The sequence below is a fragment of the Panicum virgatum genome, chromosome 9K, assembly GCF_016808335.1.
Source record: "Panicum virgatum strain AP13 chromosome 9K, P.virgatum_v5, whole genome shotgun sequence".
NCBI classification, from domain to species: domain Eukaryota; kingdom Viridiplantae; phylum Streptophyta; class Magnoliopsida; order Poales; family Poaceae; genus Panicum; species Panicum virgatum.
In genome coordinates this window covers 61,324,865-61,349,422 of record NC_053144.1, presented here as the reverse complement: position 1 = coordinate 61,349,422, position 24,558 = coordinate 61,324,865, and the positions used below count along the sequence as shown (strand labels likewise).

Sequence of the window (24,558 nt, the reverse complement as noted above, 5' to 3'; positions counted from 1 at the left end):
CCCGGTATCATCTTTTCTTCCGACTGGATTGTTTGCTAGCCCTGCTGCTACTTCCACTTCTGCTCCGGCACCTGCTCCACAGCCTAGTGTTTGGACTACCGAGCAGCGTGCAGAGTTCCTTAGGCAGCAGCGGATCCTACACCAGCTCCAGCACCCGTCAGTTCAGTCACTCACGTTTGAGTCGCCTTCACAGCCCGAGGTGCTCCGTCCTTCCGTCGTGCGCCCTACTCAGCCAGACCTGACTCCCGTCACGTCTGCCCCTCCGACGGACTCCACGGTCGTCGCCGAGCTAGCTTCTACCGCTACACTAGCTACTTCTGCTGCTCCGACGACTCCGGTCGAGCAGAAGTCTTCTTCGGTCGACGCCGATGACTCCGCCGCTCAGTTTTCCACCGGACCCAGCCGGAAGACCCCGCCTTCTCCAGCTCAGGATTAGATCGCCTTTCTTTTTGGTGCTTTGTTGCCAAAGGGGGAGATAGATAGGGGGAGTAGAGATAGGGGGAGCTTGGTGGTTTGTGGCGTGATTGGATCTTCATGGTTTTTGTGTATGGACATGTTATTTGGATATTGTGTATGCTCTGTGTTGACATGTCCCTACATGTGCTTTATTTCGAAGTAATGCATGCTTGTTTATCGTTTTCAATTTCATATCTTGTGTATCTCTACTTTGTGTTGTCATCAATCACCAAAAAGGGGGAGATTAAAGTGCATCTAGGCCGATAGATGCTAATAGTAAGTTTCGGTGATTAATGACAACCGTATGCGACTAACGTATGTTTTGAAGGAAATATTAATGATTAGTTAAGTCTCATATGGAATGTGAAAAGAGACCCCTCAATTCGGAACAACCATGCGTGCCAAGGACTCTTTTTCAAAGATTAAGGATATTTCTAGTCTCAAGTGTCACAAGGAGATGAAGGACACTTGATTTAGATAGGGTTTATAGTTTTTAGTTCTTGACCGTACTATTAAGAGGAGTTCATGAGTTAGTAGCTTGATCAAAATTGAGTTGGCCTTAGAAATCATGCACACTCGCTCAAAAACAGCCCAAGATAGTCAATAGAAGTCAACACAACGCTTGGAACAAGAAACAATCGAAGTTATACTCGAATCCAAGTCAATTCAGCTGAAAACAAAGAAAAACAGCAGCACCGGTTGAACCGGTGCCCTAGCGTCGGAGCATCCGATGCTTGGAGGAAGGACCGATGCCCCGTCGGTCTATCTTCTCTGGATGCAGGCAAGAGTCAAGTCAAAAACTCTCTAGCACCGGTTGAACCGACGGTCAAAAGATAAGCACCGGTGCATTGGATGTACCATGTTCCAGAGAGCATGTTTTGGTGGACTTCAACTTCTCTTCAGCACCGGTTGAACCGACGCTTCAGAATCAAAGCACCGGTGCATCAGACGTCCTATGTTCCAGGGAGCTTGTTTGTGTTGGTCAGTGAACCTTCTTCAGCACCGGTTGAACCGATGCCCCTACGGAGCATTCACCGGTGCAATGACGCAAGCCTGGATACTGTGTCAGAACCCCAACGGCTACAATTTGGACACAGAGAGACCGGTTGAACCGACGCCTCAAAACTGACACACATCGGTTCTTCCGGTGCTCACGGTTTTTCTGCAGTGGACTTCCAACGGCTATGTTACTCTTTCCACTATATATAAGGACACCCCATGGCTCATTTCAGTTGCCTTTGACACCTTGAATACTTGAGGCCACCCTTGAGAAGAAAAGAAAGTGCTTTGAGCAAACAAGAGAAGATCTAGCATTTTGTTTGTGCTTCAATCTTGAAGAATCCATCATTTGCAAGTGTAGCAAGTGTGCTTGAGCTAGGGCCAACTGAGTGTAGGTCAAGTGAAGGCTTAGGAGCTTGTTACTCTTGGTGTTTGACGGCACCTAGCCGGTCTTGGTGATCGGGAGGTTCTTGGTGAGCTCTTGGTGTTTGTGGGAGCCCCAAGATAAGAAGATTGTACACTGTGTGAAGCTCGCCGTTCCGGAGATGGAGAAAGAGCATTCTTAGTGATCACTTGCTCCTTGTTGAAGCAAGGGAGCTATAACCTTGTGTGGGTGCTCCAACGTGGATTAGGGGGGAGCGTCAACTCCTCGATACCACGGGAAAAAATCCGGTTGTCTCGTGTCTCTCACTTTCATTTCAAGCAATTAAATCCTTTTGTTGTTACTCTTGTCTTTGATTGCTTGTAGTTTGACTATGACAACTTGCATGGTAGTGTGATCTTTTGCTTAGGTTTTGATCTTGCTAGTGTGATATCTTTTAAGCAACATGATCATGATAGTGTGTTTACCTACCTAAGGACCTTGTGCTAGCATGCTCTAGTGACTCGGTTTCAAATTTATAGATTAGGCAATACTAATCTAGGTTAAGGACTAGATAGAAATTTGAAAAAGTCTCAATTCAACCTCCTTCTTGGACCACGATCCTTAGCGAATCTACTTTCTGTCTATCCGTCTGTGTGTCTCTTTTTGGATAGTGTAAAGATAATGCGCTATCATCGTTCGTTGGCACCAACTTGCATGCACATCTCGCCCCCAAAGACTAAAAAACGAGATTATGTGCACATGCTGGCGAGGCCGAATCGAGGCGACATGAGAAGCCGTCGCCAGTTCTGGCCTGTCCGAGCTGTGATCTCTGATCCGGCCAAGAAAACGCCTCCGGGATCCAATCCAACTACGAGGCCCCGTCTCGTCTCGTCTCGTCGTCGGCTCGTCGCCCCATGGAGCGCCGCGCCGGGGTCCCATGTCTCCCATGGCAGCATCGCTGGGCATCGACCGGCCGGAGATGCATACACCCTGCCCTATCCTGCCTACTACCGCAATCAACATTCAGCAGCACATGGTTTGTCCACATTTTTTAATGGAGCAAAACACGGCAGCAAATCAAATCAAATCGCCCGAACGATTGGGCTTTGGAGCGGAAACCTTGGATCGTAGCAGCAACCGCTGCGAAAAACGCCAAGCTGCTACCGGCGGATTGAAAACTGCCACTTGCCGGGAGTCGGAGCTCGGAAGGAATCCGAGTCATCGGCTACCGCCGCCCATCACTCCAGTTGGCCGCGCAGCTCACCCACTCCTCTGATCGCTCCAATAATGCGAGCACAGCCCGCGCGGATCGCACTGCCGTCGCGGTTCTCCTTTCGGACGGCATTCCATTATCGCTCGCTGGGCGTGGATGACACGAAAGCACAAGGGTTTGGACGCCTCCAAGCGCCACAAGCAATCGTCCGAAAGCAGGAATCCCAAGAGCGGAAAGGTTGGCGCCTTGGCGGGGGGCGTGCCGCGTGCGGGGGGCCTGGCCTTGTTGTTAGTCTCTCGCCCGTTCACGCGCCCCCATTGGACGGACAGGGACAGCAGGAGTCTCCGCCCCCTTCCCGCGCCGCTCTGCCAATGCGTGCAAGACACCAGACATGACCGGGCAGTGGTGGGTGACTTGCCATCGCGCGCAACTGCTGCTGCTGCTGTTATATATTGGGAGTCGGTGGTGCCCGCGGCCCGGTCGTGGCACCTCGTTTCCAGTTTGCTCTCGAGTGGCAGGGGGCGATGGCGAAGGGCAGCGCTGCCATGGCCGCCGCCGCCGCCGCGGTCCTCGCCCTGGCGGCGCTCCTGTGCGCGCCGGCCGCCGCGGAGCTGGCCCGGCTGGAGCACCCGGCCAAGAACGACGGGTCGCTCAGCCTGCTCGTCGTCGGAGACTGGGGCCGCAAGGGCACGTACAACCAATCCAGGGTCGCCGAGCAGGTACGTAACATTCGAGTGACGGATCTAGAACATGCAGCTCGATCTCTTACGATCTTGATCCGTTGATTTAGACACCGAGCAGTAGTAATCCTATCCAGATATACATCCGTTGATGTAGACGCCGAGCAGTAGTCATCCTATATAGACAGGTTTGGGATTGTAATCTTGGTGGTGGTCAAGGGTCATACTGCTCATCGAAGATGGGGACGATCCTGTTCAGAACATCAGCCATCAGGGTAGGGTTCATGGTGGCAACCGCCGGTTGGTTTGCTGCTCTGATTGGGTGGAGGAGGAATGAGAATAGTGCAAGTCTCCATCATCGGTTGCCACTTCGGTTTTCCTTCTTTATCTTTACTCAAGAAAAAGTCGTGGATGCCCCAGTAGCCGGCCGGCGCAGCGCATTCTTCGATCCCTTTTTTTAGGGGGGGGGGAAGATGATCCAGCTGTTGTGCACTCGCTAAAAGTTACCGCTAGTACTCGATGATGAGTCGAGTGGTTTGCAATGTAGATGGGGAAGGTTGGGGAGCAGCTCGGCATCGACTTCGTCGTATCCACCGGCGACAACTTCTACGAGAACGGCCTGACTGGCACAGATGACCAGGCGTTCGAGCAATCCTTCACCGACATCTACACGGCCAAGAGCTTGCAGAAGCCGTGGTACCTCGGTAAGCTTTTGCTTTTGCTTTCCGTCACTCCTCATCTTGCTCGCGCGAATCATGTTTCCATTTTCCTTTTCAGTTCTGGGAAATCATGACTACAGGGGTGATGTTCTTGCACAGCTGAGCCCAGTCCTGCGAAAGATCGACAGCCGATTCATTTGCATGAGGTCGTTCATCGTTAACGCAGGTACAGAGTCGTATTTTTTTCTGAAAAGGAATAGAAAAGGTGTGAAAACTGTGATGGAAAAAAAGAAGGGACTAACAGTTAACATATCATTCTTTTTTTAACCAGAAATTGTGGATTTCTTCTTTGTTGACACCACTCCATTTCAACTGAAGTACTGGACTCACCCTAAAGATGATCATTATGACTGGAGAGGAGTGGCGCCTCGAGAGAAGTACTTAGCCAATTTGCTGAAGGTTGGGATCATCAATGATTAACCAGCTCGATGATGTCTTCGAAGCAAGATTTTTTTCAATCCTCTTTCTTTGTGTGTGTGGACAGGATCTGGACGAGGCCATGAGGAAATCAACAGCAACGTGGAAGATTGCTGTGGGCCATCATACCATGAGGAGTGTCAGTGATCATGGTGACACCAAGGAGCTTCTGCAGCTACTTCTTCCAGTCCTCCAGGTTACTTAGAACTATCCATTTCTTGGAGGAAAAAAAATCAGAACTATCCATATTATTAGCTTGAGAAGCTCAATGGAAAGGAATCTCTCAACGACAATTTTCATACCTTTTTCCAGGCCAATGGCATCGACTTCTACATCAACGGACACGACCACTGCCTGGAACATATTAGCAGCAAAAACAGGTTAGCATCCGTTTGATATGCAAACGATCTCATCTTTAGCAGTAACTCATAACCAAATGGCAAATGCCAACGCTCACATTTCCGTTGTTCCAGCCCAATCCAATACTTCACAAGCGGAGGCGGTTCGAAAGCATGGAGAGGAGTGTTCCAGCCCAACGAAGACAACGCTGAGTTCTTCTATGATGGGCAAGGGTTCATGTCCCTCCAGCTCGACCACAACCAAGCCGAGTTCACCTTTTATGACGTCAATGGGAATGTGTTGTACCAATACACGCAGTCAAGCCTGAGGAAAACAAGCCACCTCCAGCCCTCTGGCTATGCCACTGAGGAATGAGGCGGATGCAGATCACCAACAGAGAATAGAGACCGGTTCAGGTATATCCCACATCCGTGTGAAATTTGAATGTGGTATTGTAGTAAGCGGCAGAAGTGGTCTATAGAGGAAATGTACTAGTCTTAACTAGTCCTGAAGTATGGTATGTGGTTCATCTATCCAGAGAGAAGGGATATTTAGGTTGTGCTTCAATACCGCTTTCAACATTTATCACTGCTTTTTGAGATTATGTGGCTCATGACACCATCTCTAAAAGTACCATGATACAAATTCAAAATGTTCGTTGTGCACCCCCAACATAAAAACAAGCGGAACGAGGTGAACACTCATAGAGGGAGGAGAGGCAAAAGGGAGGAGGTGGGGTAGTGCGGTGGGTCGAATGACGGCACTTGCCGGAGCGGGTGAAAGAGGAGAATAGAACAGAGCAGGGAGATGGCCGAGGAATGGGGTACTGGGAACTCACTCCGCTTCCATATGAGCCAGATGGAGCGCCGGGTGTCAACCATTCCATTCCATGAACCACGTGAGGCAGAGGGGCATTGCCTTACCATGCAACAATGTTCCTGTGATGGCCTGTGGACCCTAGTTTATATTTTGGAGCGGATCCAGGGGTGTGTTTGGATCCAAGTGCTAATATCCAAAGTGCTAAACTTTAGCACTAGTTCATCCAAACAAGAGCGCTAATGTGATGGGTTGAACTTTAGCCAGACTTAAAAACTTCCGCATCCAAACAGGGCGAGCCCATGATCAGCTACTATTCCGTGGCTCCAATTTGGGTGAGCAAGCGCGGGAGTAAACACGAGCGGGGCCGCTGCCCGCTTGATTGTTTCGCTTCGCTTCGTAGCCTGGGTCGTGTCATTCAACCAGGCCCGCCGTGGCCAGGCTGCCCATATGCAGTGACCCTTGGTTTGGTTGACATTTCTGGCGGATCAGGCCAGCTAGAGCTGGTGATTGGTTGCCCAGACGGAAAAACATTTTTCACTGCGCATGCTCGCCACTGCGCTTCCCAGGCACCCAGCCAGGCTCGCCGTATCGGGCTGCAGGCCAGCTTTTGCATCACGGGAACCAAAGCCAGATAAGTCATGCAGGTTTCCTAGCAGATCATTGTTGCACCCGACGGACCTGGTTGAGGGGGGATGCGGGAAACCAATCAGAGCAAGTCACCCACACATTCACCGCGCCCACTCTGGTTATCAACTCCACTCCACTGTCGCACTCACACACCCAACCTTTTCCCTTTGAGAGATGGCAGCATCGCGCCCCCACCACGGCAGTCCACTGGCTGGCACAAAAGCATGACGGTTTTGCCATTTCCAAACGCTACAGGCAAAAGCAACCAGGGGTGTGTTTAGTTCCCACCAAATTTCCAAACTTTCCATCACATCTCCTATCACATCGAAACATTAAATATAGTAAATAATACATGCATGGAGTACTAAATGTAGTTAAATAAAAAAACTAATTGTATAGTTTTGATGTACGTTGCGAGACGAATCTTTTGAGCCTAGTTAGGTCATGGTAGGACAATATTTACCACAAACAAAAAAAAAATGTTACAGTGTGCTACAGTGACTGATGTGACTTTTTCTCCCCTTCTCATCTCATCTAAACACACCCCAGAAAGGAGGCCGGACCGGACGGGACGTGCCGTGGGGGCCGCGTCAGCCACTCACGCTCACGCATGCCGCGCCCGGTTGCGGCCTTGCGGCCTGCGGGTTGCCCACCATTGGGCACTACAGGCAGGCAGCCTCGCCGCCCGGCCCACTGGCCCAGACTTCTCCCTGGGCTGTGGGCTCCTTTCCCCTGCTGTCTGCCTGAGCCGGCTGAGCCTTACTGCCGGGGGCCTACCAACTGCTGCCGGTCGCTGCGGGTCCGTCCCGTCCGTTCTTGCTCAGAGTGCGCCGTTCAGCCCAGTCCTGCGGAAGATCGAGAGCCGCTTTATTTGCATGAGAACATTCATCATGGACGCAGGTACAAATTTGTATTTTACTCAAACCGGAAAAACTTGCAAGGTTTGTGAAGAATCTGAGAAAGAGGGCTAACAATGACATGATCCTGACAGAAATTGCGGTTTTCTTCTTTATTGACTCCACCCCATTTCAACTTAAGTATTGGACCCACCCGAAGGAAAATCATTACGACTGGAGAGCTCTGTTTTCAAGGCGTCGCCTAGGCGACAAGGCGGTGGCGGCTCGCCTTGCTTAAGGTCTCGCCTTAGCCCGTCTTAGCCCGCCTAGGCGGTGGTGGATCGCCTCGCCTTACCGCTTTAAAAACATAGCTGGAGAGGAGTGGCGCCTCGTGAAAAATACATAGCCAACTTGCTGAAGGTGCGTATATGAATAAATTCATCAGCGACAGATAATGCTATCATGCCATGGAGCAAAATTAGTTTACTCTTCTTTGCAAAGTGGAAGATTGCTGTTGGCCATCCTACCATGAGGATTGAGTGTCAGTCACACCGAGGAGCTTCTGCAGTTGCTTCTTCCAATCCTCAAGTCAGAAGTAGCCACTACTTATCCTCCCAAAGTATATAGAAAAGAATTGTTTAATCATAATTTTGCAACATTCCATGTTAACGGCATTGACTTCTACATCAATGGGCATGACCACTGCCTGGGACACATAAGCAGCAGAGACAGGTTAGCATCCATTTATACAAAAGTCAATTTTTATAGTAATTTAGAATTCAACATGCATGCCAATATTAACAAATCAAGTGAAGTGGTCTTACCTATATAGCGTACACGCTTCTGTTGTTTCCAGTCTAATCCAATACTTCACAAGTGGTGGTGGTTCCAGAGCATGGAGAGGATTCTTCCAGCCAATCAAGGTAGCCTCGAGTTCTTTTATGATGGGCAAGGGTTCATGTCCGTCCAGCTACACCAGGACCAAGCTGACTTCATCTTTTATGACGTTGATGATGGGAATATACTGTGCCAGTAGTCCCAGTGGAGCTCGAGAAAAGCATACCTCCCCTCCAGCTATATCGCTGAAGCATGAGGCAGATCCAAATCACCATTGGAGAATTAGATTGGTTCAGCTCTCTGTGTAAAATTTGAACAAGACATTGGGGTAAGTGCCTAAGTGGCATAAGTGGTCTAGAAAGGAAAAACATGCTAGTATTTAATGTGGTGTGTAGTTCATCTGCAGAGAAACATGTTGTGGGCACAAACTTCCTACTACAGTAGGAGCAGAGATGTAATGTGAATGTGCAAGCCTGCAAGGTCCATTTGTTTCTGGCATATCAGCTGCTGGGAACTACTTATGACTTATGAGCTATATTGGACTGGACTGTAAGAATATTTTCTACAGAACCCATGAATTAAGAACCATGTGCTCTCTTGTGTTTCTATGCGCGAGCATGACAGAGGTGCATGGTAGTTTTGGCAGCTGATATTATTTCCAGGAATAGACACCTGCCAATGCTTCAGTGATGTTCTTCCCGGTGAATTTGGGCCATCATCCATGCTAACTGCACTTTTGTTCTCGGATTAAAAAAAAGGGGTCTACACTACACATGAAATTTTCATAGAACAGAACAATTTCAATCAAGACTAAAATTCTTTTATGTAAAATAGAGCATAAGTCCAGATCGCTGCTTACTTTCTTACATACCTATAGCTCAGAGGAATCGAAGACGAAAATGGATTCATTGGACAACCAGAATGGCAAAAATGTCAACAACTGTTTCTTTAACTCTTCTGAATAATTTTCCCACATAGCAATACCTAATGCAAAATCATTCCACTCGAAAGCAATCTCTGCAGCGCTAATTGATCCAAATATGGTTTGTGAAAGTGTGTGATTGCATGGTAATGGTAGTTGTGTTCCTCTTGACTGATGTATGATAACTGGATAGCGGGCTGTTCTTGAACCAACGGCACTTTGTTCCCTCCTTGCTGCCAGCTCAGGTGCTTTCCAGTAGTAGAATTGCACCACCTATTTAAGAGATAGATAGATAGATAGATAGATAGATAGATAGATCTAATTGATGACAGAACAGAATGGGAAGTAGACCATTTGAAATACTTTAAAACAATATCATTTGGTCTAGATGGTTTTTGAAAAGGATCGACTTATTCGGAATAATGTTATTCTCCAAGACAACCGGAGACATGTGAACATGTCACTTGTCATGGCATTATTGTGCATCTATGGTTATACCTCATTCCGAGAATAATATTAAAATAAGTCTCTTGCAGCATAGAGTTTGTCAAGGTCTGAAAGATTGACATGATTTGATGTCTTCTAGTCAACAGAAGACTTTGAAGCCACTCAAAAAATTAAGGATACCTGAAGAGCATGCAGGCTGTTAGAAAATATTTTCTCAAAGACATCATCTCCCCTCCCGAGCCGCACTTGCTTCCCAAGCAGCTCTATTGGGTCATCTTCAGCTGGCAACACAGATGTACTGTATTCACCACTGCTTGAGTGAAAACTAAACCCAAGGACATGCACTCTAGCACATCGTATATCAAAGCCAGATTGATCATAGGAAAACCAATACATGCTATCAGAGGCTGGCATAGGAATATAAGATTTTTGCTCAGTTGGTTCACAGCTCAACGATGTCTGAGAGAGAAAAGTAAGGAGTTTTGGATCCTCATTATAAGCACGGTCTCTAGTGAACCAAAGAGTCAGGGTGAGCCTTTCCCCTTCAGTCACCTGTAAGGCAAAACTTGCAATTATAGATGATGAAATGCAGTAAGTTCACAATGTATACACTAAAAACAAAAGAAAGGAAACATTTAAATAATGCAGACAACAGAAATGTACCTCGGTTACACAATGGACATTACGGTTATCAGCAGTGTAGATGACAACATCCTAGAAAAAAAAACTTTTCATAAAACTTCACATAATTACCCAATAACAAATACGTGTCCTTCATAAGAAAAGTATTCTGCACATGGATCAAAGTAAAAGTATATTTGCTTACACCAGCAACTGGAACAATAGAGGAAGGATCACCATCCTGAAATTGCAGAATTCCACCCTTATAGTCCTCTCCATGATTGTTCAAGTAGCAAACCGCCTTTGAAATAAGACAAGAAAGAGCAAGTGATAGACAAGGTGAAATACTGACAAGCAAAGTAAACCAGAGGAACTCTGAAGCATTGTGAAGAGGATCCAGGCGACACAAACATTAATGGCTTCAGCAGAGTGTGCCATAATTATCGATAGGAACAACAGATTCAACATATAACAGGAAAAGGCCCACACTGAACTGATGGAACTCCGAGGAGAAAAAAGATTGGTCCTTACTGTGAATGCCCTTTGCCTAAGATAAGGCTTATTATCATCACTATGCCATCCAATAGAAGCTCCCTTACACCAACTGCATAGCAAACAGACTGCGTTTCAATATCATGAACATATAATGCCAACTACTTAAAGGGCATTCAGATATGATAATCCAACATTTAAGGACGTGCATGTACCCTTAATATGGTCAAACAATAGCATATATCTTATGTCCTGCACATGCAAACTATGCAATGCAATCTCATTATAAATTAACCATCATGTGTCAGAAAAATTTCATCATAATAAGGCTCAAATGAATCAAAATGGCATCAAATCATTGTGGGCACTGCCCAATACCACATACAATTCAGAACATGTAAGTCCACAGTGGTATTTCCATTCATAATAGTAGGTACTTGATGCCGCCTGGAAACTAAGTCTACACCAGTCTTTTGCGGCACCTCCACAGATCACAGCCCACACATTTCCAGTGAACAACAACGTCAATTTTGACCAATATAACTAAGCTCGCTGCACATAAGCACCCAAATTTAAATCGCACGAGATCTTTCATCCCTATCGCTAAACTGATTGAATCAAGCAGATAGTAAGAGAAATGCAAGTTACGCGAGAGTTGAGCACCTGATGAGCCCAGTGAACTCGATGAAGACATCGAAGAGGCAGTCGAAGAAGGACTCCACGGCGTCGCGGAGGCGCTCGCGCACGGGCACGAACGGGAGCAGGAGGTGGCCGCAGCCGGTGGCCGACAGGTGCGGCAGCGACGTCGACACCACCGACGGGCGGTACCCGGCGGCGCCGCAGCTCCGGTGCACGAACTCCAGCTCCTGCAGCACGCACACACGCACGAACGGCGTCGGTCAAAACGACGCAGGCCGAGCCGAGCAGAGCAGCTAAGGTTTAGGGTTCTGAGAAGCTTCAGAGGAAGAGGGGGTCGGGGGAGGAGGGCGAGCACCTTGCAGGTCTCGCGGGAGAGGAAGCCGCGGAGGAGAACGCGGGGGTGGTCGCCGGCGGCCGGCGGCGGCGAGGTGGTTGTGCCGGCCATGGCGTGGGGAGGCGAGTGGACTTCGGAGGCCGACAGGTAGGACCCCTGGGGAAGAGGGGATGACCAGGCTGTTGCTGTCGGGTTGAGAAAAGGAAAGGGCCCAAGGAGACAATATCTTGGGCCATTATTAGGCCCAGTTAGGGGTGTTCTGCATGGAACGGGCCCGCCGCATTCATCTGAAAAACTTGAGCTGGACCGGACCTGAAAAACATGTTCTGCATGGAATTGAGCATTTCCGTCGCAGGCTGGCAGCCCATGCTGGCTCCTGGCCTTTGCTGGCCCAAGGCTAGGAAAATGTACTAGAGGCGGCATCAGGATTCAGGAATGGCAAGGGCTCAAAAAAAAAAAGGAATGTCAAGGGCTGATTTTTGCAGACTCTATCACACTGCACAGAGTCATGATTTTTCATTATTTTGAGTGGTAACGTCTTCTCCCCTTTCTTATGCTGCTCCCATGACCCGCTGGACCAGAAAAAATCGGTCAATTCTTCAGATCGATGAATGTTGGTACAAAGACTAGCGCTGCATGCGACGTGTACCAAACTTTTGGTCACGGTCTACCTGGTCTCGTCCTCACTTTAAATACGAGCACGTCTGAAACCAGGGGGGTTCGGCTTCACAAACGTGCCAAAAAGCCCGGAACTACATTTTATCCTTTGCGCGCTTGTGCAGCAACTAAGGGGCGAAACCATCTTTACAGGCTTACTGAGCCAAAAAGCAGCGTGGTTATTTCCTCACTGCCTCACTAGTCGTTCGGTTTCTCACCTTAACCTTTCGCCCTTCCAGGCGTCAACTTGCCATGGTGCCGTTGCACACGTAGAGTAAAAAATTGCGGTTAAAAGTTTGTATGCAAAAGGAAAGGTGGAAAACTTGTCGTTTGAATACGTGACTCCACGTCGCGTTCCATCCGCGTGCGTGTTTTGATTCGCGGTCGTTCTCCTCTCAGCAATTCTCTTGAGAAAAAAAAAACGTTCCCATCGGCCGTGTGCAAGGCTGCAAAAGCACGGTTTATTTTTAATTCAATCCGTACCAGTAACCTGCCAGTGACGTTATTACTACTGGCTGGATTAGTAAAACCTTTGAACCCGTCCACGGCACCTGGTCAACCCCCCGCACCTGGTGCACGGTGCAAATGGCAATGGCAGCCGCTTAATAACTGACTTTGATAGCCGCCACACCATAGAAAAAGTTTGACTTGGACGGATCAAATCAAACCCCGTCCCCGTCCCGTCGCACGCCTGTTGCCGAACACAAAAAAGTTCCCGCCCCGTTCCGTGCGCCTTCAACAACACAGGTAACAAGATTGCTCCGCAAGCAACCCCCCCGCCGCGCTTTGCCGTCTCCGCCGCAACGTGCCAACCCATCACATCGGCCATCCGCCGGCACCCGCGACAGCGGCAGTCAGCATGGCAGCAGCGGCCGCCGCCCCACCCCCACCTGGCCACCTCATTCACCCCGACCTGCCGAATCCGCCATGCCGCGGATTCCCCCGCCCAGGCCCTTTTTTCCGTGGTAAAAGAAAAAGAAGCCGGCCTTTTTTCCCGCGACGAATCGGACGCGAAATCCCCCGCCATCGCACCGGCTTTTGCCAAGCCCGGCCGCGTGAAACACACCTCGGCCGTCTGTTTGTGCCGCGGCGGCTGCCGCGCGGTGAGCCGGTGACAAATGCAGTCGCTCGCTGGGATCGGCGGCCGGATCGCTCTCCCTCTCCCCTATCGGGCCGGAACGGACCAGACCGGACACCGGGCGGGCTCCCGCCTGGCGCCGTGCCGTCGCGGAGCGCCGCAACCGGGAACGCGCCAAGCCGAAACGAAACCCAGGAGGAGAAACCGACGCGGCCGGGGTTGCCCGAGTCAGCACGGGATCTCGGAAACGAACTCCGCTTTTACTCCCGCCGAGGCTGACGCGCGGGCGCCGCTCCGTCGCGGCTGACGGGTGGGGGCGCCCGCCATGTGAGACGGACGGATGGGGGTGGCGTAAAGGCAAAGGCCTGCCTGGCTGCCTCCCTCCCTCGTCCCCCGTCCCCTGTCCCGTGGGCCCGGTGCCCCCATACCCCACCCGCGTTAAATGTGGGGGCCGCTGCAACCGACACCCCACCACGGCCGCCCGGCCGGCATCGGGCCGTCCGTCCGTCCCGGGTCGCGCGGATCCGGATGCGGCCGCCGCTGCCAGGTGGGGCCTCGGGCCGGCAGACAGGCGTGAAGCCACCAGCATGGCCATGGCCCACATGTCGGCCGGGCGATGAGATTTGAGCGCGCAGCTACCACTACCAGTCACGGCTGCCCCCGCGTGGAAGACTGTAACGGCAGGGGCTTTTCTGTTCCGCTTTTCCCTATCGGTCAATGCGAAATTGTCTCGCCGAGCAGAGGCACGCGCTGCCAGCCAGCCAGAACGCAGCAGCGACTCTGACAAGCGGGCCCTCGGTCCACCAGCCGAGCATCAGAGAGATAACGGCGAGCCAACAACCACAGCCGGCTCCCGTTAGCACCAACACCAGCCGACCAGCGGCATCAAGACACTCCGGCCGCCGCCTACCCGCCGCTTCCCGATCCCTGACGCCGACAGGCGGTCCCCGGACCCATCTGTCGGCGGCTCGCCTCCGGATAGTCGTTAGGTTTCCACCGGCGACGCCGCGTCGTCCTCCGCCCGCCTCCAGTTTCGCGAATCTTCGGTGCCCCAGATCCGGCTATCCTCTCCGCCCGGCCTCGCCTCCTCTCCTCCTCCTCTCTCTCTCTCCTCGCTCCTCACACTGTTACTTGTACAGTTGTACTGCTGCCACTAGCCGAGCCTGCCATTCTCTCTCTCGCGCCTCCATTTCAACACCACGAGCACACCACCGGCACCAGAAGACAAAAACAACTTTGGGAGGAAAAATATACAGCAAAACCCTAGATCTCTCTGCCCCCTCGGCATTGCTTGTTGGGCGCGCCTTTCTATGAGCGCGGGCCCCCGGTGGTGAGGGACGCCACGGCGATGGCCAACGCCGCCGCCGTCATCGCCTCCCCGGCGCCCGGCGCCGCCGCGGCCGAGCCCGCCGGCTGGCTCATGGACGAGCGCGACGGCTTCATCTCCTGGCTGCGCGGCGAGTTCGCGGCCGCCAACGCCATCATCGACCTCCTCGTCGTCCACCTCCGCGGCGTCGGCGACCCGGGCGAGTACGACCACGTCGCCGCCGCCGTGCAGCAGCGCCGCCACCACTGGGCGCCCGTGATCCACATGCAGCAGTTCTTCCCCGTCGCCGACGTCGCCTTCGCGCTTCAGCAGGCCGGCTGGCGCCGCCGCGCGCAGCCGGCGCAGGCGCTGGGGGCTGCCGCGTCGCAGAACGCGCCGCCGCCGCCGCCCGCTCGCCGCCCAGCGTTCTCGCAGTCCCACCACTCCCACCATCACCATCGCCACGGCGGCGGCCACTATCGCCCCGATCCGGCGCGCGGCGGCGGCGCGGTTGCGTCGGCTGGATCCGATAAAGATGGTGAGACGAGATCTCTTGGTGTGATATCGTGCTCTTCTTTTATTTGTTTGGTGCTAGTGTAGTGTCTGTTCTGTTGTTACATAAAGGTTGCTTTTCCCCCTCTCGGTTGGGCCACAAAACGGTACGATCCATCAGACGCATTTGTGGTGTTCATTTGATTTACTTGTTTGCTAATTGGTTCTCACGTCTTCAAGATATCGAGCCAATGTTGTGCTTGTTGCCAAAATGCTGTTCCCAATTACTAGTACATGTTGGTGTGGTCATCTCAAGCTGCTGGAGCCAAGTTGCTTCTGACTTGTACCTGTTTTGATTAAAAAAATGTGGACATATTAAACGGGCAAGCTTTTAGCGTCCTGTATTGTGTGGTTCTGTACCATTGCCAAGTGGGGAGGCCCTAAAGATACTGATAATGTTATCCAGAAATAGCTTTTCAGTGGTACATATGTATGGGCACGTGCAAAATTATGTATAGATGCTTCATGTGGAAAGTGTTCTTTCTGAGCATCTCATAGTTCTGATCGTTCCGCAATGGGGTGAGCTTGTGTATTCTTCTGTTGGCTAATTGGCTTAGAGTTGCAATTTATGCAGTATTGGCATATTTGAATCTTATAATAAAGGATTTGCATCGGAAGGTCAAATTCTTCTTAAACTGTAGCTCATTTAATGCATGATTATGTTCCCTATTTGCAAGTGATGAATTCCTGAGTAATTAATTAGTTTCTTAAAATACTCTCTCATGTGCCCTTGGCACCTTCTAGGACGTGAAGCTCATAATCACAAGGAAGGGAAGGTGCTGAAAGAAATGGAGAACATGGGTGACACTAAAAGCTTGCGGTTGGATTCTCCTAAAATTGATGGTACGCAAGCAGACTTATGCATACAGTTTTTTTTTGTGTGTTTTCATTTGTTTAAAACAGCATGTTGCGTCATATTGTTGCGACTAAATACTAATACATTGGAGATGCTTTGTGCACTGAAAAACGATATTCTCGTGTACCACTTATTGATATAAATGCATGCCATTTTTTTCTCTTACCACAGTCCTTGCTTCATTATTTTATTTTGTTGAAGTATATCCATAAAATTAATAGAAATGACATAAGTTGCCTAGTCAGCTCAAAAAGTTCCGTGCCTTTGGATCAATTATAGATAACTAAATACTGGCTTACAATGTTCAAGCTCTAAGTAACCTGTTAGTAAATAAAGAAAGCAGCTAGTCAGTATTGTGACAAAACAGCCAGCGGCGAAGCTTAGTCATGGGTTCGTGGCCAAAGGTGGTCATGGCTGCCCTTGCTACTAGAAAATTTCTTTAGTCAGTATTGAACTTCACCACGTATTGACTGAATTTTGAGCAATTTTCGTTAACTTGGTCCCCTTAAGATCTCTCTTCAAGCCCTGCCGCTGGAAACAGTTGAACTTCTGTTAGTACCTGCACAGTAACTAGTTGATGTGTAGTTCTTGTGAGCTTGTCTATCGTTCAGTTTTGCATCAGTTTCAATAATGTCATGCCCCACGTATTGCAATTTTGTACAGAAGTAAAGAATTAACTAATCAAACTGCACTGCCATTCCATGATAGTTTTCTGTGGCTATGTGTACAAGATTTATTATCCATCTTATGATTATCGTTCAAATGACCAATGGGACATTTGGATCATGCTCATTTGTGTGGAAATTGCTCAATGTAACTATTCCATATTTGTAACCTCAGATTTTGGGTGAGATTAATGTAAAAAAATATGGCCTGAACATGACCTCCTTTACTTTCTCTTGACTGGCATAACCTAGTGTTGCTATATTCCTGGTTATGCTCTTTTTTCTGAATCAGTGGTGCCTTATGAATTCTGGAAGATTGTGATAAAAAATTAAATGGTTCAATAGGTTCCTATGGTTTCTAAACATGTCCTTGTATTATGTATTTTGTAGAAGGTGAGAAAAATTCAAAGCTGCAAGCTGTTTCCGATGGAAACAACAAAGGGGTTCCAACTCCTATAGAGTATTCAACCAATGAAATCATTGAAGGCAAAACGGTACGTTAGTCAAACAAATCAGAATTTTGATTGGAATATTCAGCTTTCCCTTTCAAGTTATCCAGACAACTTAAAGAGTTTTTGAACTGCATTACTTATAATGGAGTATATGTTGTGTTCCTTTAGGTTAATACTGTTGAAGGGCTCAAGGTTTATGAAGGGTTGGTAAATGTTACCGAGACAAACAAGATTCTTTCTTTAGTTAATGAAACAAAAGCTTCTTTCCGGCGAGGGGGTCTTGAAGGTAATCTTTTAAATGTTTGTTCTTTCCTTTTGGTGATCATCTTGCAGTAGATGTTATTTGGTTTTGTGCTTATTACTTTATATGGGTGCATTATCCGTATTTGGAGTGTCTGTCTATTGTTTCACATTCACTATATCTAATTTGAATCTATATGTATACCACAAACCATGATAGAACGGAGAGATTTACCAATTACCAGTGTTAAGTTGACAATGCAGAAAAAAAATATGTTTAGGATAATATTGTCTCTTGCCAGAATTTCACATTTCTGTTAACCGAATATGTCTAAATCATTATGCACCAGAAAGTTAGTTATCTGGGTTTTTGTCAAATCATGTTAGGCTCTGATTAGTTCCCACCCCATAACCCCGCAGGGGCGGGCCCAAGGGGTATTCATGGGTATGCATTGAATACCCATTGTTTTTGCTAATCACTGGTATTCAAAGTTATAATTAGCTATAAATGTTAAAAATAGATGTATGATGGTAGATATTGCCAATTTTGAATACCCATTGTTCAATTGCTGGGCCCGCCACTGTAACCCCGTAAACGCAAAAAAACCGTCACATCGAATGTTTCGGCACATGCATGGAGTACTAAATGAAGTCTATTTACAAACTTTTTGCATAGATGGGCTGTAAATCGCGAGACGAATCTAATGAGCCTACTTAATCCATGATTTGCAACAGTGATGCTACAGTAACCATCCGCTAATTATTGATTAATCATGGATTAATTAGCATCATTAGATTCATCTCGCGATTTACAACCCATCTGTGCAAAAAGTTTTGTAAATAGACTTCATTTAGTACTTCAAATTAGTAAGATTCCAACGCAAAAAAAAAATTGCGCTGGAACTAAACAGGGCCTTACTTTATTTGATGAAACAGCTGGGCAGACCGTTATAATTGGTAAAAGACCAATGAAGGGTCATGGAAGGGAAATTGTTCAGATGGGTGTTCCTATCATCGAAGGCCCTCCTGATGATGAGAATCAAAGAGGTAGATCAAGCTTGTACTGCAGTACCTCATGCTAGTATGTCATATTTTCAATGACAACCTTTGTACCTTTAAATGTGAGTCCAGAGACAAGGGTGGAGGCGGTTCCTGGGCTGCTGCATGATCTGTTTGATCGCTTGTCTCAGCAGGAAATTATACCTTTCAAACCAGATTATTGTGTTATCGACTTCTTCAGTGAGGTAATTTTCTTTCATAACTGTCTTGGCTTAAATCGACCACGGGTATGATTGAATGCTTTTTCTTCCAGGGAGACTATTCTCATCCTCACTACTCCCCTCCTTGGTATGGTAGACCTCTTTGTACGCTCTGCTTAACAGATTGTGATATGGTGTTTGGCCGAGCTATATCAGGAGAACGAGGTGATCATAGAGCTCCCCTGAAGCTCACGCTCACAACAGGGTAAAACTCCCCGTCTCCCCCCTGTAATCTGTGTTTACTGTTACATTTGACTTCTAAATAGTTCAAACTGTTGACGAACTCTGGCTTGATTGTTTATCCATCACTCTCTTTAATACACTATGAACTTAAGTATCTGGTAAGGGAAGCAAAGATTTAGCTGGTTAGTACTTAAAATGGAGTTGGAAACTTTGTGGTGCATTTTATTAGTAGGTATATTGGGCGAATCTGAGCTATGCCAGGAGTCTTTTTTAGTTGATCAAGTGGGAATTACATACAAAATATAGGTAGGCATATGATTTGTAACAAAACAACTCGTGCTATATTTCTTAGATGTTAGCTTTCCATCTTTGGTTTTCTAAGGTAGTTCAATACGCAATTCAAGACATTATGCATGCTTATTGTGTAAGCTTAATTCCTAAAAATTTCCGTCTCTCAACTGCAGGTCGCTTCTACTCCTGGAAGGGAAAAGTGCTGACATTGCAAAACAAGCTATTCCTTGCACACGTAAGCAGCGAATCCTACTGAGTTTTGGAAAGTCTGTAGCAAGAAAGCACATTCCAGCTGAAAGTGCTCGGTTAACTCCCCCATTGACACCTCCTCCTATGCTGTGGGGTCCATCATCAAGGCCGGCTAACATGGCACGCCATCCCCAAAGTCCTAAACACTTCGGTTATGCTCCCGCTAGTGGTGTTCTTCCAGCTCCAGCTGTTGGACCTCATCACGTCTCTCCATCTGATGGAATGCAGCCACTATTTGTGGCCCCTGCTCCTGTTTCTGCTGCAGCCATTCCTTTCACGCCAACCGTTCCCTTGCCAAACACAACAACAGCTTGGATACCAGAAGCTACTCCAAGGCCTGCTCCACCGCGATTCCCTGGTCCCGGTACAGGGGTCTTCCTTCCTCCAGGATCAGGCCACCCACTGCCTCACCAGATGATGCCAGCATCTCAAGGTCACGGTGAACCTAACTCTCCACAAGGTTCATCATCTGCTTACCTGCAGAACAAGATCGCTGGCAAGGAGATGTCTAATGGTCATCTTTCCCCAAAGAGCTCACCAACAAACATATCTTGCACAACCGAGGAGAAAGCAGAATGTAATGGGAGCTCAAATGGTGGCGGCAACTTTGAAGAAGAAAAGTCTGCCGTAGGCAAGGAGCAGCAGAATGGTAGTCTGAAGAATGTTGGGAGTAGCAAGGTCCAGCCGCATGGACATGCCTCTAAATAGAGGGGGAGTTACAGTACATAGACAACAGAAACTGAAGAGATCAGGAGACTTGGATTTTTCAGGCGGTGATATTGCGGGAGCATGCAGAGCTTTGCAGAGGCCTTTCGCTGGCAACTCTCGTAACCTTGACAAGAAACCTTGGTGTCAAGTTCCTAAGACTGAAAACGCTCTTAAATTTTGTAGCTGCTCTGTAGCAAACTGGATTTATCAAGCTGCCTTAAGTTATCATCAGCTATCATTACCCGAATGTGGGACTAGATATTGGTTCTTTGGGCAGTGAAAGCCATTTCTGATGTATTTCGTTGCCGTAATCTTGCCAACACATCGGAAATGGAAAAAATGGGGGAGACTTATTGCATGAGTATGGTCCTTATTAACTCTTTGCACCGTGATCTACGGATCTTGGATGCATCTGTAGCTGACTACTCATGGCCATAGTTCCCTGCCGATGTTTGGCTCTGCTACAGATGTATGGGCGTGTGTAACCGTGCAAGCTATTCTTAGATATGAAATGCGAAGAAGCGATGGTTTTGTTGCAGTTGGTGAGACAGACGGAATTTTTTGCAAAAGTTTGTTATGAGCTACTAGTCCCGGCTTAGTTACCCTCGATGATTCATCTTTGTTATCTTGTTCGTAGGAATCTCAGTGACGCGTAGATAAGTGATGAGGCTTATAATCAGTGGAACTCCGGTTACTGTTACCCTACAATGGTGGTGCCCGTCAGGAATCAAGGGACCCTAATCATGGATTACAGACGATACGGGCACACTTGGGAACACTGACACCATCAGCGCCGACGTTCAGACAGCCGAGTCCGCGCCGCCGCGCTTCTGGTGGCGCCTGCCACGCCTACGCAGTGCCGCCCTCGCATCCCCCGACGGGAGGAACGCCGCGGCCTCCGGGCCGACGGTGCACTCCGGCAGCGGCGCGGGGTACCGGAGGCGGTCGTAGCAGTAGCCGTACGTCATGTACCGCGCCCGGAACGCCTCCATCGCCGACCGCTGCGCGGGCGACATCGCGGCGCCCGGCTCCTCGCACGCCCGACGGCCGCCCACCGCGCAGCCGCGGAGCGCGAGGTCGGCGAACTCGGCGACGTAGGGCGCGTACTTGTAGTCCACCTTGTAGCGGCCGCCCGAGGTGGCCCAGCTGGAGCCGTCCCAGATGGTGGCGTACAGCGACATGGGCTTGAACGGGAACTGCGCGCCCATGGACTCCGTCCGCACCACCTCCCTGATCGGCGTCTCATCGACGTAGAATCTGCAGAACCGCCAGTAGGTTACTTAAGTAAGATGAAATTACATCAGGGATGCTTTGGAGTGTAGTACAGTACCTCTTTCTTTATTACGTAAATGTGTAAAATTTTATATTGTAAAAATAGGAAGTTCATCTGACAGTTTTGAACTTTTGCACTCCTACGTGCGCTCAAGTCGTGCCATGTTTAAAGTCTCGTCAGACATCAGTCATCTACTCATCTACTGATTGTCTGACTTTTAAGTCAATAGATTGGCAGAAATTGTCAAAGCTTCAGACTTTGGGATTGTACGACCAGTAATGGCAACAGTATGAGCCACGCTTCTTGGAAAAAAAAAAGATGCATGAACCTGAAAAGGGTGAGTGCTCATGGGAAAACGCATGCTGAAACTGAAAAGCAGGTGATGGATTGTCTGATCGTGGAGGCCTCTTTTGCTTCTCCATGCCACCAAGAAATCAAAAGGGTTCCTTGTGAGTTCTTCAGGATACAGAAAAGCAGGTGCGGAATGCAATTATGCAGGGGAAGGCGGCATGCGGGTCTTGGTGGAGAGATCAGAGATAAGAAGCTCATGCACATGCTGTGATGGATTGATGTTCAGGCCTAGTGGGTACTGTAGCAGTAAATGGACCACTTTAGATGTTAACTTTATTCACGTGAAGATAAATATGTACGAGCAGGAGGCATTTGTGTTTTGCAGCATTTTGGTTGCTGAAAGGCAAACAATTGCCACATTTTTGGAGTTTAGTTTCAAGAATGCAGAATCTGAATCAAAACAGAGGATTTGAAGGTCACCGTGAATGATAAATTTCAGTGCAGAGACAAAACAATGTAAACTTCAGGTGAAAGTCTGAAAGCTATCAATAGGTATTGCCTAAGCAGAAGCTTGCTCTATGTATCGATTGAGCAGTTTGAGATTTGGCCTGGAGGTAATTATTAGTACGTTACATTTTTCACTGTATACTTATTCTGAAACCCTTAGTGGCAATGCCAACTCTGCTCAATTTTTGTTGGGGCCTCAGAACTTACATGATTAAAGTGACAACAGGCGAAGGAATCTACAAGCTGTAAAGATGAAGAGGCCAATATCTCTCAATCATGATTCATGAGAGCCAGAAATGAAAAGAAAAGGGGCGAAAAGGCAATAAGGAAGAAACAAACAGAAAGTACTTCAACCTAATAATGAAGATTGTAAGTTGCTCCAGTAAACCGTAGTAGAGATAGATAGAGCGCAATGATCAGACCAGCCATATGTAGCTCTGTACAGTACTTGAAGCAGGCTTGCACCATGAAGAACGGTTTGTAATTAGACTTCATTTAATACTCTAAATTAGTGGTCAAAGGTGAAAAAAAATTCCATGAAATCCAACCAAACACGGCCTATGTCTCCCCTGCAGTTCTGTCAGAGGAACTACTCCCACGAAGAACATAACAGTTACGTACTGAACTGACACCATACCATCAAGGGGTACACGTACACAAACCTTTGTTCGGTTGTATCATGTAATCATCACAGTGGAACTTTTTTTGGTTGATATACTCCTTTCTATGCCCAAATTTTAACAGACAACCTCAAAATTTACTAATGTTCATGTGTTCCTCGAAACTAATCTTCCTAGCAAGTCTACTTGATCACTTCAAAAATGTGCTTGAGATTTGCATCCACAGGTGGAGTACATGTTAGCAACAGTATCAAGGTTGATGAGTGCGGCCTGGGGGTGAGGAGAGAAATAGGTTCGTGCAGGTTCTTCTTACATGATCCTGTCGCGGCTCCAGAGGATGGCGTAGCGGTGGAAGTCCTCCGTGGGGTCGAACCAGAGGCCGTAGCGCTCCTCCCGGCCGGCCGCCGTGCTGCCGTTGCCGTACACGTTGGTCTGCACCCGCCACTCCCGCCCCCGCACGTTCCCCAGGAACTCGAAGTCCAGCTCGTCGTGCGTCCGCTCGTACACGTCCCCGTTCGACATCTGCATCGCGCGGCGCAGAGCGTCAGACGGGCCACGGCGGCGCGCCGCCACGGCGCCAGAGACCTTGCGGGTGGGTGGATGGATGCTCACGTAGAAGGCGACGACGACGCCGGCGGTGTGGTCGGCGGGGAGCTTGATGCGGGCGCTGAAGAGGCCGTGGAGGTACGCGCCCTGCGACGCGAACCCGGCGCCTGCGCGACGGAAAACAGAGCAACGGCGATGAGACCTGATCGATCGGGGAAGAAGAGCGAGCGCCGAGACCTGTTCGCTCGTCGAGGGAGATGTGCACCCTCCTCCCGTCGCCGTGGAGCGCGAGGTTGGAGTCGCCGAACAGCTGCGTGTAGCCCTCCCGGAAGGAGAGGGGCGTTCCCGCCGGAGGGAGAGGCTCGCCCGCAGCGGCCACTGGCAGGCACGACCCCGCCGCCGCCGCCGCCGCGACGAAGACGGCCAAGAAGACCATGGAGGAACAAGCCATTGATCCGCAAGGCTCTGCTGCACTGAGCCGCGCGCCGCCCTTTTCCTCGCGCTGTCTGTCTCTACCGCTACCTATAGCGAGCTAAACGGGCTGGAAAGGAGGGTGGCTTTTTCGTAACCGGATCCGCTGCAGTTACCTCCTCTGAAGTTAGGTCACTGCCACATGAGCCCCACATGTGCAGACCCCACAGTGACTCAACTGCACGGCTGCCAACTGCAGCGGAGCCTCGTCCGGCTTTTTCATGCGCCGGGTGTGAACCGAGCTGGACGAGGAGGACATGGATGAGCAGCTGCTGGCCCCTCTTTATTGGGAGTTGCACTGGCAGTGGCGAGACGGCGTACGAGGGAGCACTGTGCCGTGGCAGCAGAGGTCTCCTCCTAGTCCTAGTCCCAGGCTCCCAGCCCTACGCGCCGTGTATCGAAGACTCGAAGGGGCCGTTTAGGTCACAAACAAAAAAAAATAGTGTCACGGTCAACAATTTGACCAGAGGTGGGAGAATTTTTCGGACATTAATTAAAAAATTAATTTCTGAACTCACTTAGAAACCGCAAGACGAATTTTTTGAAGCTTTTGACCGCATCATTAGCACATGTGGATTACTGTAGCACTTATG

General features: G+C 49.0%; 4 protein-coding genes and 1 long non-coding RNA gene across 12 annotated transcripts; 3 read left to right on the top strand and 2 right to left on the bottom strand.

Moving 5' to 3' along the window:
- The first annotated feature begins 3,255 nt into the window (after positions 1-3,255).
- Positions 3,256-5,798, top strand: LOC120646711 (purple acid phosphatase 4-like). Its single transcript, XM_039923154.1, has 7 exons — positions 3,256-3,751; positions 4,260-4,416; positions 4,490-4,597; positions 4,703-4,830; positions 4,916-5,044; positions 5,161-5,228; positions 5,322-5,798. The coding sequence occupies exons 1-7, from the start codon at positions 3,557-3,559 to the stop codon at positions 5,560-5,562; spliced, it is 1,026 nt and encodes a 341-aa protein (XP_039779088.1). The 5' UTR covers positions 3,256-3,556; the 3' UTR covers positions 5,563-5,798.
- Positions 5,799-7,851: 2,053 nt separating this feature from the next.
- LOC120646710 (prolyl 3-hydroxylase 2-like) lies at positions 7,852-11,914 on the bottom strand. 7 transcript variants are annotated; one of them, XM_039923150.1, is made up of 11 exons: positions 11,783-11,914; positions 11,452-11,654; positions 10,828-10,900; positions 10,502-10,597; positions 10,339-10,389; positions 9,856-10,227; positions 9,178-9,501; positions 8,979-9,034; positions 8,533-8,606; positions 8,294-8,439; positions 7,852-8,175 (listed from the first exon to the last, which is right to left on the bottom strand). In XM_039923150.1, exons 1-7 carry the CDS (start codon positions 11,870-11,872, stop codon positions 9,178-9,180), a joined length of 1,209 nt encoding a protein of 402 aa, XP_039779084.1. In that variant the 5' UTR covers positions 11,873-11,914; the 3' UTR covers positions 7,852-8,175; positions 8,294-8,439; positions 8,533-8,606; positions 8,979-9,034. The 7 variants fall into 7 exon arrangements, with proteins under 7 accessions (XP_039779084.1, XP_039779082.1, XP_039779083.1 ...); XM_039923148.1 differs by having other exon boundaries at positions 8,294-8,606; XM_039923149.1 differs by lacking the exon at positions 8,979-9,034.
- LOC120646712 lies at positions 8,062-8,912 on the top strand. Its single transcript, XR_005664544.1, has 2 exons — positions 8,062-8,201; positions 8,326-8,912. It is a non-coding gene; the product is annotated as an uncharacterized LOC120646712 (long non-coding RNA).
- A 2,649-nt stretch (positions 11,915-14,563) lies between the features above and the next one.
- On the top strand, positions 14,564-20,630 carry LOC120646706 (RNA demethylase ALKBH10B-like). 2 transcript variants are annotated; one of them, XM_039923143.1, is made up of 8 exons: positions 14,564-15,340; positions 16,108-16,197; positions 17,266-17,369; positions 17,496-17,613; positions 18,504-18,614; positions 18,699-18,811; positions 18,880-19,031; positions 19,474-20,630. In XM_039923143.1, exons 1-8 carry the CDS (start codon positions 14,845-14,847, stop codon positions 20,255-20,257), a joined length of 1,968 nt encoding a protein of 655 aa, XP_039779077.1. In that variant the 5' UTR covers positions 14,564-14,844; the 3' UTR covers positions 20,258-20,630. The 2 variants fall into 2 exon arrangements, with proteins under 2 accessions (XP_039779077.1, XP_039779076.1); XM_039923142.1 differs by having other exon boundaries at positions 14,565-15,340; positions 16,099-16,197.
- A 226-nt stretch (positions 20,631-20,856) lies between these two features.
- LOC120646708 (probable xyloglucan endotransglucosylase/hydrolase protein 28) lies at positions 20,857-24,065 on the bottom strand. The gene is made up of 4 exons (XM_039923144.1): positions 23,732-24,065; positions 23,561-23,661; positions 23,262-23,470; positions 20,857-21,514 (listed from the first exon to the last, which is right to left on the bottom strand). Exons 1-4 carry the CDS (start codon positions 23,943-23,945, stop codon positions 21,058-21,060), a joined length of 981 nt encoding a protein of 326 aa, XP_039779078.1. The 5' UTR covers positions 23,946-24,065; the 3' UTR covers positions 20,857-21,057.
- Between the last annotated feature and the right edge of the window lie 493 nt (positions 24,066-24,558).

Coding starts and splice junctions, on each gene's coding strand:
- LOC120646710 (XM_039923148.1), bottom strand. CDS start 11,872: ATGGCCGGCACAACCACCTCGCCGCCGCCGGCCGCCGGCGACCACCCC. Junction 10,228..10,338: donor ATGTCCATTGTGTAACCGAG/GTACATTTCTGT, acceptor TTTGCCTTACAG/GTGACTGAAGGGGAAAGGCT. Junction 9,502..9,855: donor ACAGCCTGCATGCTCTTCAG/GTATCCTTAATT, acceptor TCTCTTAAATAG/GTGGTGCAATTCTACTACTG.
- LOC120646706 (XM_039923142.1), top strand. CDS start 14,845: ATGGCCAACGCCGCCGCCGTCATCGCCTCCCCGGCGCCCGGCGCCGCC. Junction 17,614..18,503: donor CCGGCGAGGGGGTCTTGAAG/GTAATCTTTTAA, acceptor TTGATGAAACAG/CTGGGCAGACCGTTATAATT. Junction 19,032..19,473: donor AAGCTCACGCTCACAACAGG/GTAAAACTCCCC, acceptor TCTCAACTGCAG/GTCGCTTCTACTCCTGGAAG.
- LOC120646708 (XM_039923144.1), bottom strand. CDS start 23,945: ATGGCTTGTTCCTCCATGGTCTTCTTGGCCGTCTTCGTCGCGGCGGCG. Junction 23,662..23,731: donor CTCCCTCGACGAGCGAACAG/GTCTCGGCGCTC, acceptor TCCGTCGCGCAG/GCGCCGGGTTCGCGTCGCAG. Junction 23,471..23,560: donor GCGTCGTCGTCGCCTTCTAC/GTGAGCATCCAT, acceptor CGCGCGATGCAG/ATGTCGAACGGGGACGTGTA.
- LOC120646711 (XM_039923154.1), top strand. CDS start 3,557: ATGGCGAAGGGCAGCGCTGCCATGGCCGCCGCCGCCGCCGCGGTCCTC. Junction 4,831..4,915: donor ACTTAGCCAATTTGCTGAAG/GTTGGGATCATC, acceptor GTGTGTGGACAG/GATCTGGACGAGGCCATGAG. Junction 5,229..5,321: donor CATATTAGCAGCAAAAACAG/GTTAGCATCCGT, acceptor CCGTTGTTCCAG/CCCAATCCAATACTTCACAA.